The sequence below is a fragment of the Ceratotherium simum genome, chromosome 9 (genome assembly GCF_057802395.1).
Source record: "Ceratotherium simum simum isolate JZ-2026a chromosome 9, ASM5780239v1, whole genome shotgun sequence".
NCBI classification, from domain to species: Eukaryota; Metazoa; Chordata; class Mammalia; order Perissodactyla; family Rhinocerotidae; genus Ceratotherium; species Ceratotherium simum.
Genome location: NC_141908.1, coordinates 24,122,031 through 24,139,217, shown reverse-complemented (window position 1 = coordinate 24,139,217; position 17,187 = coordinate 24,122,031). Strand labels below are relative to the sequence as shown.

The following is a 17,187-nucleotide window of genomic DNA, read 5'->3' as shown; positions in this document are numbered from 1 at the left end:
GTCTTTCTAATACCTATAATTCGTTGATGAGATAATCCCAATGTAATAAAAGGGGATAAGAAGGAAGATTATTTTATCTATACTTTTTATAGTAAAGAATGTTAAATCAACAAAACAGGTGAGTTCTTATTTGAGAAACTGTTGTTGCATTTGGCTGTTAAATATTCTGTATCTTTTAATATGACAGGCAACTTGCCTAGGTTCCCTTCAAATATAATGGGAAAAATCAAGAAAAACGATTATTAACTCATTTCTTACAAAGAACTCAAAGTGTGTTTATATAAATTATTCCAGTTCCTATTCATTTAATGATAAAAGTTTTCTAAGGATATGTTACCCTTAGTTTGCAGATAAGGAAATTAAAATGCAAAAGGACTACAAATAGAGTTCATCGTTGCAGAGTATAGCACAAAACAAATATTGGTGTGTCACTAACCTCTCACTAATGCTGATTCCTCTGGGCTTCTCATTTAGTTCAGGCTAGATTATAGTCTTGTGAACTGGTCTCAACTGGATTAACTCTGTAATCTGAGTTAATAAGCAGAACAAATATACATGTTACAACCCTTGAGATATGATCATCCTAGTTTCAGTCATCTTCGTTGAATTGACATCAAATAAACAAAAACCAACTGGCAGATGGTCAGGCAAGAATTAAACACCAATGGTTGTTTCTCAATGAACTTGCAGCATAAGGCTATGCCAGAAGAGGCATTCACCCAGCAGAAAAATATTGGCATGCTACATGATTGATTAAGGATGAATTCTAATGCCGTGCCTGGAAGGAATCAAGAATGAGAGTAGGCTGGACTCTTTGTCCTTGTGAATCTTGTGTGTCATGGTCAAATCCTCTCACAATGAGAAATGAGGCGTGGTGTAGCATAGTAACGTACAATTTACTGCTCTGGAGAAGCATATGTAAAGCCAGTTGATCAATTATCAAGTGAGTTTTTAATTTATCTTGATACTTTTGTGGGGAAAATCACAATACACAAAATTAATAAATGATGACATGGATAATCCCAAGAAAGTAAGTTAAGCTCCTAAAAAATTATAGTCTTTATCTTATTAAAATAGCAGGGTAATTTTCTCTAAAGAAATGAGACAGTAATTCTTTATATGCTTCTTTAGTGGCCTGAAAAAAAAAACAGAACTCTCCAATATGCCTTACTCACAAGAGAACATCTTAACCATTGCAAAAATATTGGTCATCCAAGGGTAGCACTGCAAAATTATATGTCAGTGGTACTCTGTGACCTTCTTCACCTTCCAGAACACCAAATATATTCCTCTGTCAAAAACAGTGCTGTACTATGGCGGAGCCATTTATCTGTTCAGCTGTGACAAGCCTTATGTTCTAGGATATATGCAATCTAATGTGTAGTAAAAAGTTTAAGGCAGTAAAAAGTTTAGAAGCCCCATCCAGATGAATATTTATGGGCTTCTGTGCATAGGAACTCACAAAAGATTATGTACCACTTAGGTTGGCTGCTCAGAAGACCACTCTATCTAATGAAAGGTCATCCTGCTATGATCTAGAGAAGAAAATTCAAAACCCATGACAACATTTTTCACACTGCCTTCCTGTATAGGCAAGCTTATATAAAGGCATCCAACAAACTACAACTTAAGGTTTCCTTTTAGGTTCTTCTCTCTCCCAGCTCAAATAAAGGGATAGTTAGAAATTCTGTACTCCTAAAATGCAAAAACAAGCAATTTGTTAAACAAATAAACATGTCCTAGTGTGAGACATTTAGGGACAACAGGAAAGTTTTATTTTTTGTATTGGGACTAATGATTTTATGACGAAGTTACCATAATTTTGATATGATCAACAGCAAAACATCAATTGAGAGAGAAGACAAGAATTAGTTTAGAATAGATTACCACACTGGGGTTGGGAAGAAGAGAAGCAGGGTTAGAAACATCAGCGGGCACTTCTTCATGGGCACCACGGCTTATTAAACCAAGGTCAGGAACATATGTAAATCCAATCACTGAGCTGAGATCCGTATCTGAGATGATTCAAAACTAAAATAAAACAATTTATTAGTAGAATTTCTTCCTTTACTTCATTGTGATCTGGACATTAACGCCAACAATTCCTCTACCAGTTTTTACAAAAGAAAATGATTAATTCTAGGATGCATATTTCCCTTTCCCATTGAAGAGTCATGCAGAGGCCTTCTAATTTGAATGCTCTAACAGCAGGTATCATGAGAATGTATGAGAACTGGCAGTTCCTTGCCAGGCATGTCATAATTCGTGTCATTTTATTTTTAATCCTGGTTAAATTAAAAGATTATTTATTCATTTGTCGGTTTTCTTATTGGTGAGATCATTTCATAAATATTTTTACTAGAAGTGACCCTGGCAGTAGAATTATAGGTTTGGCATCAGTTTTCAAATTCACAGTACAAAGCACAACTCTGAAGCAAAGCTTGCAAATCTAGCACTTGTTAAATACCAAAGGCAATTTATGGCTGTGCCCAAACACCCAAGTGCTATGGAGGTTCAGTCACATTAAGCACTGGAAAAAAATGACATACATGGAGCTTTTCCTATATGTTCACTTTTTTGGTTGTAAGGGGAAATTTATCACTCTCTCCTTCTTTCTACCTACATATCCATCTTTTTTTCCTTAAATTAAACTAACTGCATCCATGTTCTTGGGTGATGGGAGAAGAGCATTAGCTGCTGAGCCAGTTGAAGTGATATTGTTTTCCTGAAGTATTTATACAGTCCCCAGCAATAGAATCTCTTACCACAATAATTGCTGTTATGTAGAAATATCAATCTCTGCTAATTCCAGTAAGTCAGGAACAAATATTTTTGAACATCAACTCTATGCCTGATTCTTTTCTAGGCATTGTTCTGGTCTGTGACATTGTCCTTCCTACATTCAAGAATCTTAAGTGGAAAGATTATATGTATAAATGTTAATTATAGAATAACTCCTTAATAAAGTTTTGTGCAAGGTATACAGAGTACTAATCTAATTTTTTACAGATGCTGTTGATTGTCTTATGTGATGCCAAATATACTTGATTCCTCATCTCTGTCTCGTTGATTCTCACAAAAGTTGGTAGACTGCCTGGCCATCAGCTGAGGTGCTGTGATAGATGACATTGCTACCTAATTCCACAGAGTTAGGTCAATGCTGGGGAAGAAAACATGCTTTTTGAATGTCTAAACTGCCATCTTATCCAGATTATCATCTATCACATTAAATGTTGAATTAAATGCTGTGTTATCCAGATTGTCACCTAGCACGTTAAATGTTTTCTTGATAATTGACATTGTTAATTCAAAAATAACCCATTTTCTATCATTATGAATCCTGAACAAACCTGATAGGCATCATTGATAACGTGGTTTCTCTGTGACATAACTACTGATTACATCTGGGAAACTTGAGTTAGGGGTGGAATAAACTAATGATGCCATATGCCCTGGGAGACTTTGGAAGTCAGAACCCAGTATCTTAAAAAAAATCTTTTACTATTATGTCAAGAATTATGAAGGGTCTGAGACTTTTACCCTAGTTACAAGCTAACATGTTAGCCTACCAGAGTTTCATAGATTCTAACAGAAGACATGCAGTTCTTGGATTCAACACAAAGGGTTTTATTACTCATGGCACAGCAGGGTAGCATATGTTTCATGTTCACGTTGGTTCTCCTTGCCCGATCCCACCTCTAAGTCATGTGGGGCAATACACAGGCAGGCCCAGGTGGATGCTGTACACACAGGTTTGTGTCACAACGGAAGAACCCTGAGCTTAAGGGTCTCCTTTGCCCTGAAGGGAGACATTATCTTTACTATCCTGGTTAAAAACAAAAACCTGCTCTCTACTCTGGAATGAGGCACTATCTCTATCTTCCAAGTCTGTTAGCTATATAAACATCCTTGAAAAAAAGTCTAGAATAAAATCTAACACAAGACAGTAGAAATGCCATGGAGAAATGCCTTTCATACAACAAATTATAGGGCTTAGAAGAATTGTAGACAAACTTTAAAAAGTCAAAGATATTTGCATATGTTTTATTATCTCTGTTACTGCATAAATAAGCAATGCCTAACTGCTGTTGCAAGTGATATTGATACATATTAGTGACATTGATAAAGATCAATATCAGAAGCAGTAAACACAAAAAGATGAGATTATTTCAGGAGATTAGTTCTACCCGTTTTCAAGCAATTATTCACAACCTGTTATAAAAAATGAAAATTAAACTTTATGCCTTGTCATCATTTGTTTTTGAAAGCTGCCACCTTTGTATTAGCAAACATCATTTAAAAATAACCTACTATCCAACTATCCACATATATTTAAAATCATGTTTAAAACAAGTTTGGAAATTCTGCCTATTTGCATTCATTCCATAATGATCTAAATATCATTTGAAAAACATTTAACTCAAAGTAAATGAGTTTTGAGCTCAAAGTAGACTTAAAAACCTTACCTCTAAATTGATTATGTTAAAGAATATTTAGTCTAAAAATAATTTTCTCAGGTGATTTGTCTTTCTCTAAACATCTTGCTCTTCTTTAATATAGATGTAATGATTCAGAAGCAACTATAATTTCATTTTTGTATATGGATATTCTTGATTGTTCCTTAAAAGTGTGGCTTGGATTATTTGATCAAATGACCATGTGAAAGCCAAGCTTTTTAAATTGATGGGATTGTTATCAAAAGAGAACTGAGGATGTCTTGGGTTTTTCAGTTCTCAGCTATGAAATAACAGAATTGACTTACTATTTCTTTGAAGTCAACTATAGAGAGACTACAGAAAATCTTGAAGCTGAACTTCAGTGGGAAAGGAAGCTGATTACATCTCAAATCAGATTTCTTGTCTGACTGGAATTTTTTAAAAAACTCAGACTGTTGACTATTACACTTAATAATTATAGAGTAGAAATTAATCAAACTACTATCATTAAGTGCCCATTTCTAAGTTGGGCTTATGAGGATTCAAAAGAAGAAAGTAACCACCCTAGAGATCTTAGGGTCTAATTGAGAAGACTTGAAACTCAAAATAAGGAAAATTTGCATGTTATCCGTGATCAATTCTAGAGATTTTTGAGAGAAAAGCTTGATCCTAGAGATGGTCAGACATGGCCCTGAATGCACTTCCACTTGTTTTGATTCCCAGCCTCACTCCCAGGTCCTGCTATAAAAAGGCATCCTGGGGTTGAATGGGAGACCCACTGGTCTCTCTTTTTTGTTTTTTGTTCTTGTCATTTCCTATATGGGATTTATAAATTTATAAGGTTTGTTACTTTCAAGTGACCTTATGGAGATGAGATCATTAGAGAAATTGCTGCTTCAGCATTTTGGTATCAAAAAAGATTAAACAGGGAGGAAAAATAATTGTCAGTCCCTGCGAACTGTGTCTGATTGTCTGAGAAAGGGCAGAAGAAACACAAGATTACCTTTGTTCTAATTGAATGTTTCATTCATCGTACTGATTATTTTTCACCCTTAAGGCCTTAAATAAGAGTCTGGATTTATTGGGCAGCTTTTCTTTTCTGGTCCCACAAACCCAAGTGCCTAACTCTCTGAAGCAGATTCTCTGCAGTTATGGTTCAAGAATCCCATTCCCTCGTCCATTCTTTGCGGCAGGGAGAACACAAGGATTAAGGGAGCACTAACACAACGTGTTCTGGAAATGCCACATATGTTTTCTCAATATCCCTTATTACTGGAGTGTATATAGGTTTTGTGACTGTTCATCAGTCCAAACCGGTTATCCAAAATAAAGTTTAAAGCCATTAGAACTGAGATGGAAAGATTGGCTTTTGTTTCTCCTAGCAATAAACCAGCTTTAGATAATTCAATGCTTTTTTCGGTCCATGAAACACAAATCATTTACTTTAACCATTGCCACATATTCCCTTCTCTTTCTAGACTCTGTAAATCCACAAGAGAACAGTTATCTCTTCCAAAGAGAACAGAAGAATAGTAACTTTCAATTTGTGGATAAATCCCAATTAACTGAATTCCTAACATTTGATTAGAGAACATGGAATCTACGGAGAAAAACCCTGCAAAGAATCTGGATATATAATGAGATCATTTTAACTTAATATTTCCTTTAATACTGAACCAAACCTGAGTTTTTCTCCCACTTGCAGACCAGCAAAGTAAATATAGCCATCATTGCTGTGTGCTATTGCTTTGTCCTTTCACTTGGATTAATTTTTGGTGTACTTACCTATAAGATGGAGTTGGTGAAATTCTTTGCCATGCCTACCTCATAAGTTATTGTCATGATCAATTGAGATTATGAATGAAAGCCCTTTAAAAAGGAAAACAAAAGCCCAACATAAATATAATGTGGTATTATATAATTATTGTTGTTATTGCTTATTATTTTGGTGACAGTTGTTTAAAATAAATCTTTAAAATCCTTAGTTGAAGAATTATTGTCAGAAAAACTTAAATTTTCTTATTTCCAGAGATGGTTGTCACTGCAATGTTAAGATGATTTCCTATTTTCTGTAAAATCAATATTTTGTTATTATAACAAAATTTACACTTTAATGAACTGAATATAGCTGGTGTTGTTCCAATATCTTGGATTTTTTTTTTTAACCCTAGTTAATCCTGGAGAAGTATTACCTCACATATGTAAAGCTGGAGAATTTCGCTGCAAAAACAGACACTGTATCCAAGAGCGGTGGAAATGTGATGGTGATGATGACTGTCTAGACGGAAGTGATGAAGAATCAGTAAACTGCTGTATGTTCTTCTTCAAGTCATATTAAATCTTCCTGAGTCTTTGAGTGTGTGAACTAGCAAAGCAGTTTGTGAAAATCTAAAAATATCTTTGATGCAAATTGGACTCAGTTGGTTTTTTTTTTCCTCAGTCATCTTTTTGTATAGAGATTAGACTTTAGATTGCCTCCTTTGTGTAGTTTTAAAGCACTATTTTTCACATCATTCCTCATCTTTAATAGTATCATTTTGGTTGCTCCAGAAGTCCTCTCCTTTCCTATTTTGTGCTGTCAGCGCCACCAGGTCATTGTCAGAAGCTTGCTGTAGGAGACTCCTTTGGATCTCTGAATTTAAAGATGTGGAAAATCAATTTAAACCCCCTCAAGACAGAATTACTGGTACAGAAGGTCACGATCCACTCCATTGCTCCTTGGCAACAGAGCCTTGAAGAAGATCCAAGGAAACAGACATGGGTTTGGAACATGTTATTACCTAACTTCCCTGTCTCAGTACATGGAAGGAAACACATATGGGGCACTCAGATAGAAATTAAAGGTTTGGTTTTCTCCCCTTTGGCTTCTGTTTAGCTGTTTATCGTTTGCTGCAATAGGAATAGTTTCATGTTTCTGGTAGGGAGAAGGAACTGTCCCCATATGTGGAAGGAAAACACTTTGAGAAGCACATTAAATAATGTTTTGAGAATATATTTGATTAGAGTCACTACCTGAATGGTTTTGAGAGATATAAAGTATTTTTATATGAAGAGAGGTATGTGTTGGACGTATGTATTTTCGGTCTTTTGATTTGACCTAGATACATTATTTTAAAAAGAAAATTATTTTTCTTTCAATTATTCGCATTTTCCAGGTTAAAATGGCTGGACTAACTGAGAGTTAATTGACAGTCCTCCATTTTCCTTTCTTTTTTTAAAATTAAGAATATAAAAATAAAGTTTTAAAGATCCTTTGTTAAGACTATACAAAATTGATCTGGGCAGCTATAGTTACTAGTGCTGTTGAGTCAGTTCCAACTCCTAGTGACCCTGTGTGCAGCAGAGGGGAACCTTGCCCCATCTTTTTGGGCCATCCTCTCACCTTCCGGCACTATATCAGACAATGCACCACTGCTATTCATACGGTTTTCATGGCCAGTTTTTTGAGAAGTGGGTGGCCAGGTCTTTCTTCCTAGTCTGTCTTGGTCTGGAAGCTCTGCTGAAACCTGTCCACCATGGGTGACCCTGCTGGTATTTGAAATACCAGTGGCATAGCTTTCAGCATCACAGCAACACACAGCCACCACAGTATGACAACTGACAGACAGGTGGTGTGGTTCCCTGACCAGGAAACAAACTTGGGTCGAGGTGCTGAATCTTAACCAATAGACCACCAGGGCTGGCTTTAGGCATCTGTATCACGCAACTCTCTGTACTTTGGAACAAAATGCCAGAAATATGGACTTTAAAAAAATATTTTCAAATTGCATATAAATATATAATACATAAATTATAATTAACATATAAATAGAGCACTACTTTCTCTGAATTTCCTAATGTAGACTCTGACTTCAACATTATGTACTTCTTATTTTCAACCCCATTAATATGTATCCTGTAAAGTATGAATCCCCAAATAAAATATTAAATACTAAATTGATGCAATTAGCCAAAAGTTTTGGAGTGAGAGGAGTATTTCGTCTAAGAGTAAAGGGTGTTTTTTCCTACTTTTTTATACAAATAATGTGTTATTTATTGGTTAAATTAATTGCCTCATTCTTTGTGACTCACAAAGTTTATTTGTGGTTTTAGTGAATGCTGCCTACATATCAGCTTCCTGGGGAGTCACAGAGTGCCTGTGCAGAGCACAAATATTTCATCACTATATTCGTGCATTAGTCCTTTAGGTCCATACTTCTATTTGTGTGATTGTTCTTTTTACCAACTCACAAAGAAATTCATTTCCTCTATGAGTATAGGGGGCATTACATTTCTACTATTAATTGCAGTGTTAAAATTCCTAGTCAGTATGTTTTTCTTGATTATTGTAATTACTTTCCATCCTATCACCCAAACCGACAACATCATGGGCTTTTCTTGGAGTCTTCTATTTCCCTTATAGTCCATACTCAATTACATCACTAAATCCTATCTCTTTTACCTTAAGTTTTCATCTCTACCTGCTCTCAATCTTCACTGGCTAAATTAGCCTCCTAGCCTAGATGAACTCGGTAAGTGCCCTGCTGTTATTCCTGCCACTATTCCTCCCTTAACTAAAGTCCACTTTCCACACTGCTTCCAGAGTGGTATTGATAGGAAATCTAATCTTATTATTTCAATAACTGCATAACCAACAAGTTAAATTCTAAAATCTCCTGACTCATATATAAGGTACTTCATGTTATGTCTTGTATTTGCATTTTTAGCTTTAAATGTCTATCATGCATCCACTTATCTTCTTTGTCTTTATCAAGTTGAACTATAAGTAGATCTCTAAAAAACGTCCTTCTGTTTCTCTCCTCTGTGACACTGCACTGTCTGTTCCAAGTCTATGAAATTCACCATGGTTTACCATTACCTCCACAGGGAAGTCTTTCTGAACACCAAAAATCTCCTTCTCAATACAGGCCAGTTGGAATAAAACATCTCCTGTATATTCTTTTCTTATAGTCATTGTCAAACCATGTTGCTATTATATGCTTACTTATCTGGTACATCTAATAGATGAATATCTTCATGAGGAGACGTATTATGTTGTAGGTCCTTTGTAGTCTCAGAGTCTAGCATAGCACCTAGCACGTGGATGAATAATGACTAAGTAAATGGGGCAAGGGAAAACTAAATGTCTCTGGCCACCTTCCAGCAGTACGGTGTCTTTTCTGAATATTACACTGATTCTGAGCAGCATTCTATTGCTGGGGTCCCATGGTTAATATTCTAGCTCTACATAATTCATTCCAGAGAATTATTTTAGATTTTAAGTACTTATAGACTTCGACGTTGAATTTTGTGGTCATTCTACTTTCTATCCTTGAACCTCTCAACCTCATATTGCAAGACTATGAGTTGTATTTGCTCCTTTTTCAACTCCGATTTACGTCATTGATAAAAATTGCAAAGGTCCTTGATCAAGCTTCACTGAAGTGCTTATGCATAATCTTAGTACTTTAAAATTTTGACCCTCTAACATATTGGATGACTTTTATTCTCATGAGCAGCTATTCTTGCTAAAGTCCCTAAAGTGAGAAGAAAATTTTAATCATGCTCAAATGCCAGGAAAAAAAACCTTTTCTGATTGTTTTTTTACTACACATAAATAAAAACTTTTAAAAAGTAATAAACCCACTTTATCACCAAAGCTACTTTAAAGAAATAGCGTTTTTCAGAAACTGACTGGAAAGGCATACATTTGCTATGCAACAGCTTGATAAAATGGATTTTTTTCAATTCTAAGTAAAACTAATACCAAAATTTATTTTTATCATACAGAAGTGCAACTACTGAGCACAAGGAAAATTACTTCAAAAAGAATATTGAAGTTGTGAAACAAATACTGAAGAGCATGCCAATTCAGTTAGGAATTTAGCCTCCAGAATGCAGGAAAAATAATCACAGGAGGTTAACTTTAAGATGATCTCCTGTTGTGCTTAGATATTGGAGGTTTAATCCTTAGGATTGGTCTTGTCCTCAGTGTATTTTGTGGTTGCATTTTTATTTGTTTGTACTAGAGGAGAAAACTCATGATGATCACTTTTGTTATTAAAATTATGCAGGATCTCAATTTAGCATCAACTCCAAGCCACAAGTGATGCATTTTTCTTTTCTGTATTTTCTTTCCAGTCCCAAGAAACATTGTACAAAACATAGCAAACTTAGGCTTATTTAATATTTCAAGAAATACTTGAGTGGATGTGTGGTTTAAAAAAAAACATGTAATTTTGATATGTGATTAAATTATTTGTTACATACTTATCATGTTTCAAATTAAAATTTGAGGTTAATTTTAAAAGTTTTCGGTAAAAATTCTGAAATTGAGTCACCTATTGTGATAAGGGATGGGAAAACAAACTTAGTGATATAGTTGGTTTTAATGAAGACATGAAAAATGAATATATATCTTTTTATATGAGATTTAATTACTTGATGTCCTCTATGAAAATGTTAAATTTTAACAGATCCTAGAATATTAATATTTTATATAAAATATGAGACAATGAATGACAGAAGTTATGGCATTTCTTGTTACTATATTATTATTACTGTAACTTTTCCATAGCGATAACTTAAAATAATCATAATTTTATTCAACTTTAAATCACTAAACTTACTTCTCCTCTCCATCCATCCCCCCCATCCCAGTCAATCATAGCTGTCCTGATGATCAGTTTAAATGCAAGAATAATCGCTGTATCCCCAAGAGATGGCTTTGTGATGGAGCTAATGATTGTGGGAGCAATGAAGATGAATCCAATCAAACTTGTGCAGGTAAAAGTTTGCTTGGATATATATATACATAAATCTCTTCCAAAGTTAGTCTCCATAAAAATGCAGGTCAATGCTTTGAACTAAACTGAACTTTCCTAGTGCTGATGATCTGATTGTTGCAGTAGTAAATGAATTCAGAGTTTGATGCCTGAAAAGCTAGAATACAAATTATCTTTACTTAATCTTTGGGCATGACTCTGCTTTCCAAAGTAATTTGGCACTTTATCTATCCATATGGGTTGACTGTCGATACCCTACTTGGACAAGACTTGTTCCTGCTAAATCTAACTTGGCAGTGGAGGTTGAGATTTGTCAGCATGCTGTGATGTAAGCCATCTCACAAGAATGGCTATTTTTTTTTTACCTTGAAAAAATAATTTATATATTTTATTTAGTCTGCTGTAGAATACCTCTGTGAATAGTTTCCTGTTTCTGGCACATTATTTATGTGGGGTATGTTTTTTTTTTTTTTTTCTCCATGAAGTCCCAAGACCACTAAGCCTATTTATATTTCTGTATTATTTATCCCATTGTAATAAATCTTTGAATCCCTAGCCAGATTCTCATTGAATGGGAATATAAAGCTTGTGGTACAGATTACAACAGAGTGCCAGAAAGGTCATTATTAGTCAGGTAAGTATTGAAAAATGATAGTAACTAGCAGCAGCCTAGTGCTTGTTTTTAAATGATGAAGAAAAAGTAGTGTATTTGATGACATATTGATATGATCAGTAAAAATAGATTTTTTTAATCATTATGTGCAGCAACATCAAAATGTATCGACCATCTCACTTTCTCTCTTTGTCAAAATAAGCCTTACTAAATAAAAATTATTATAAGCTATTAGTGAAAACTATAGAGGCAGCATCTAAAGAAAAGACTCAGAGGTCAAGAAGCCTGGTTTGTATTCTTGGTTTTGCTACTGGTTTTCTCTTGGAAACTTGTACCTCTCTGCCCCTCATACATGAATTAACTAGAAATTGTTTCCGAAGAGCTTTTTGCCACGTTCTAAACAACAATGACAAGAACAAAGCGGTTACCAATCCATAATCCTAACCCCCATCTTATATTTGGTGTTTTCCATAGTGACATATTTGCTGAGTCTCCATGAGCTAGTTATTCTCTTGTCCCTTGATTAAAAGCTTGGTCCTATATTTTAGAGTAACTGATTATCTTCAAGATATTTTGTATGTCTTGTAAGGCTGTTTTACAAAAGACATTCTAAGGGACATCTTAAGATCATTTGGTACTATGCCCCTGCCTTCAAGTTCATTCATTTCACAGATGAAGCAGGGGAGAAGAGACTTGCCTTAACTCGCATCACTGGTAAGACTTTAGGGGAAACTCAGTCCGTGAGTTCTGTCTCCAAGGCCATTGCTCTTTTTAGCAAACTATATTATCCTGAGGATCAGCTAGAATTTTATGTATGGTCAGTTTAACTTTGCCCAGGTTGCTCTTACGATATGACTATAATTTACAATGAAGCGTCTTTCTAAGCTGGTGCAATTATTATTCTTTTAATGTTAAAGTTCAAGTCAGAGACTATGCTTCATTACATCCTAAACAGATAGATCTGCTTTCACCTTAAAATAAAAGGCATTGCTGACTCAATTAATCACACCATGTCTTCTTTTCTATTAGATTTTTAAAATCTGCTTGTTTCTATATGATTTTTAAAGGAGGATTTTGGACAGACTAGCTACTTATAGTAGTAAAAGTGGAAATGCTATGTATAAGAGCAAAGAAAACAATCAATCCTAATTAGTAAGATTTCTAAGACACTCCAGGCCTGTAGTCCCCTACGAAATAGAACACATCTTGCTTATACCTCAAGTGCCACTTAAAGTGATGCCAGCTGAAGTCTGCCACTCAGTACTAAGTCTTCTTGTCAGTATATTTATGATAGCTATTACGGTCACAGTACACCTTAAGAAACTGAATAAAAAAAAACAAAGAGAAAAATAAATATACCTCTTAGTTTTGAAAACTAAGTATGTTGTTGTGCTACATTATGTTTCCATCTTGTTTTACCAAAATAAATAAATAAATCACATAGCTCATTATCCTGGAAAAATATGGTAAATTCCTCAGATAATTTCCTTGGCTGGGTCATTTATATACATTTCTGGACATAGGCATATACCTAGACATGTATCCTAGATAAAAGCTTTCCTGTAGGGGGATTATTTTGTAATTGATCAACTGTCCAGTAGCCTTTAGCATTGTGACTACTTTATATCTAAAAGAAAATCCTTTTCTACAAGAAAACAATTTCCTATTTTGTTCCTTTGGGATTTCTCCTTCATGAATCAACTAATTCAATCAATATTTATCATGGCACTAGAGATAGGATGAGGAAAAGTACACAATACCTTTTCTTTTAATTTTATTTATTTATTTTTTTCCCCCAAAGCCCCAGTAGATAGTTGCATGTCACAGCTGCACATCCCTCTAGTTGCTGTATGTGGGACGCGGCCTCAGCATGGCCGGAGAAGCGGTGCGTCGGTGCGCGCCCGGGATCCGAACCCAGGCCGCCAGCAGCAGAATGCATGCACTTAATGGCTAAGCCATGGGGCCAGCCCAGCACAATACCTTTTCTTAAGAAGCTAAGAGTGAAGACTGAGAGAAAGTCATGTAAACAGGCCATTCTAATGCAGTATTCAAAGTGCCAAGTTGAACTACTGGGAGGACATAGGAAGAGCAACTAATTTAGTTTTTGGCTATCTTAGAAGACTTCCTGAAAGGGGTGATGTCCAAGCTAAGCCTTAAAAAGAAGCATAAGAAAAATGCCTAAATAACAGTTCAAGCCATTTAATTAGGAAAAATAAATAATATGATAAAATCAAGCATTGGCAAGATCGTGGGAAAAAAGAAACTGTCATATACTCTTGGTGGGTGTGTAAATTGATTTCTACATTGGAAAGCAGTTTGGCCAAATCCAATACATGTAAAGATGTGCATGTCTTCTGCTCTGTAATTCCATTTTTACTTTTAGACTCTAATACCTATGCACAAGGAGACATGAATAAGAATTTCATTGCCCTAATGCTGGTAATAGTGAAAATTTAGAAACAACTCAAATGCCCATTAATGGGAGAATGGATAGACATATTGTGTTATAGTCACATAATGGAATACTATCCATGTTTAAAATGAATAAACTAGAACTCAGATATCAACAGGAATGAATTTCAAAACAATGTTAAACAAAAAAATGAGTTTCAGAATATAAACAATTTAGTACCATTTATATGAAGTATAAAAATACAAAACAATTCTATATATGCTTATTGATTTGTAAGTGTGTAAGAATAGGATTAAAAGTATGTCTGTAAATGAAAGAAAGAAAACAAATTAAGGATAGTCATTACCTCTAGAAAGAAAAAGAGGAAAGTGTGATATGAAAATTACATAGGGGACTTCAAATGTACCTATAATACCTTTTATTCTTAAATAAAGCAAAAAGATCTGTAGCAAATACAGAAAAAATATTGATTTGATACAGCTATATGATGGTAAACAGGTGTTGCTATTATTCCCAATGCTTTTCTAGGTAATAGAAATATTTTATTAGAAAAAGAAATGAATGATTGATTGGCATAGATTGTAGAGGGTAAAATGAAGTGAAAAGAGGATTGAGGGTTGGAGAGTGCCTGGAAGAGGAAACCGCTGCACACAGGGGGCAGGAAAGGGCTGACAGTCAGGGGCGTGATAGTTGTTCTCGCTCAACACAAAAAATATTTTTATCTACTTATGAGGGAGATCCAGAGGCCAAAGATGAGAAGTAGTTAGATTTAAAATTATTTTTTCCTCGTAGTAACCACGACGATTCTTGGATTCAAGCCTAAGCAATTTCAGACCAGCATTTTCCCACAGCACAGAACTCTGATTAGATTATATAACATTTGTTGTTCTCACATCTTCCACAAATTTTGACTAAATTCAAACTACACAGATATAGTTGCATTAAGAAAACCTGATATATTAAAAAGTCAGACTTTTTTTAAACAAGATACAGAGTACATTTTGATATGACATAGGCTTTAACTAGAGTGCTTTGATTAAAATATAGAAAAGGTAAAGTTTAGAAATAATGTGTTACACTCTGTTCTCCTCCTCCTCCTTATTGTTCCTGTGCTTTGTGGGATTTCTCGCTGCTACATGGCTGCAGGAGATGCATAGTTAGTGATTGGTAGAAAAAATTCACATTATGACAGTGAATTTTTGATTCACTGCTAGATAAACAATTCCACTGAGGAGGTGTAAATTTCCTCTTCATTAGAGGAGCATTTGCTACAAAATTAGTCTTCTGGGGCCGCTCTGCTAATTTCATCTCCAAACTGACTTAGAGCTGGTGGAAACAAGAATTGATAAAGTAAAGGTTATGTCTTCTGGATACCAATTCAGTGATTAGAAAGTGATAGTTTAATCAATCCGATTATATCACATAGACAGACAGTACTTGTAGATTTATGGAATGAAGCATCTTTCTCATCTGAAATCACTTAAATTTGCCTGGTAGCTTAAGCAGATCATTTATATGATTAGAAAAGAAAATGATTTCTTATATTTTCAGAGCATACTATGCCTCAATAATATACTAGTAAGTACTCTTTGGAGTAATAGGTCATAACCGTTTTCAAGCTTCAGAGTTAATGAAGTGACACACAAATTCTCACACCATCACAATGTGAGACAGGCTTTTAGGAGTTCTTTCTCATTCTCCTGTCTAATCACGAAGGCTTTCCTAATGAGAGAAAACCATCTGAGAAAACTTTGCTAGAATTAAACCTGAATGACTAGGAGAGAGTACTGTGGCCTAAGAACATCAAATAAAAGAATATTGTATTGGAAAATTTAGTATATTCTTACTATGGGTCAATTAGAATTTAATGGAGATGAAGACATGTGATATCTTTTTCTTTAAAGCAAGAAAACAAGAAAGACTGAAGGAATGGAATAGGTAAGGAATGAGGAGGAAAGGAGAGATGTAGGAAAGAAAGCAAAGTGCATAGAAGAAAAAGAAAAGAAGGAGGGAGAGAGAGGGGAAGAAAGGAAGGAAGGGAAGGAAGGGAGGGAGGAAGAATTGAAAAGAAAACTCTCATTAAATTTTTATTAAAACTTGTCAAAAGGTGAAAAGTATTTAATTTACTGCAACCAGCGAAACAATACAGAGACATGTAAGAAAAAAAAGTATTAATCTTCCTCACACCTCTATGTCCTCCCTTTACCACTGAGTAAACTAATGCCAACATCTTCATCCTTCTCTAGACTAATAGAAATATATACATATTTTTTCCCAAATAAACATAGTTATATTAAAATTACCTAGAAACTTTGTTGATTTAGTCTAAAGATTAGAATAATTTAACATAAAATCTGTAGAATTAGCCAAATGAGACAACATAGAAATATTTAATCCTACTTGAAATTTCAACATTGAAAACTTCAGAAGCATATATGTTTGTTAGGATACTTAAAATTCGTTAATGTAAAACAAATGATAAGTTTGTAAAAATGGAAAAATCTAATATTACATAAAATATTTTAGATTCAGGTCCCTTATCCATATAAGCAAAGCAAAATACATGGTGTAATAATTTTCCTGGTATTTCTAATTATAGACACTTGGAATAGAAATTATATATCCAATCCAACATATCAAAGCAAGCCAGTAATTTTTTCGTTTCTTTTTCTGAAGTAATCTTTAAGTATTCACTAATAATGGATATGCATCTTTACATTACAAGTACTCTTAGCTTAAGATAGCTATTATGTAAATTTTAAGAAATTATTTTAAATGAAACCTGATTTATGGAAATTCATTTTAGTGTGCTTGGATGACTTGGCTTTGAACCACTCTCTATTTTATACAAATCACTAGTACCCTAGTTCACAGGGTGTTTTGATGAATCAGAAATACATCCTTATGATTCTCAAGGCCAGGGAACAAGAGGAAATCTATAAACTAAGCAATGTTCTCTTA

At 34.5% G+C, this 17,187-nt stretch overlaps 1 protein-coding gene across 5 annotated transcripts in view; it reads left to right on the top strand.

The window, feature by feature from the left end:
- The window catches only part of LRP1B (LDL receptor related protein 1B), a 1,862,264-nt gene that overhangs the window by 1,108,077 nt on the left and 737,000 nt on the right, over window positions 1–17,187 (top strand). For all 5 annotated transcript variants that reach the window (XM_087435122.1, XM_087435120.1, XM_087435121.1 and 2 more), the window contains exons 17-18: window positions 6,608–6,748; window positions 11,076–11,201. In XM_087435122.1, the coding sequence (XP_087291248.1) occupies window positions 6,608–6,748; window positions 11,076–11,201 (267 nt within the window). The remainder of the gene's footprint in view (window positions 1–6,607; window positions 6,749–11,075; window positions 11,202–17,187) is intronic.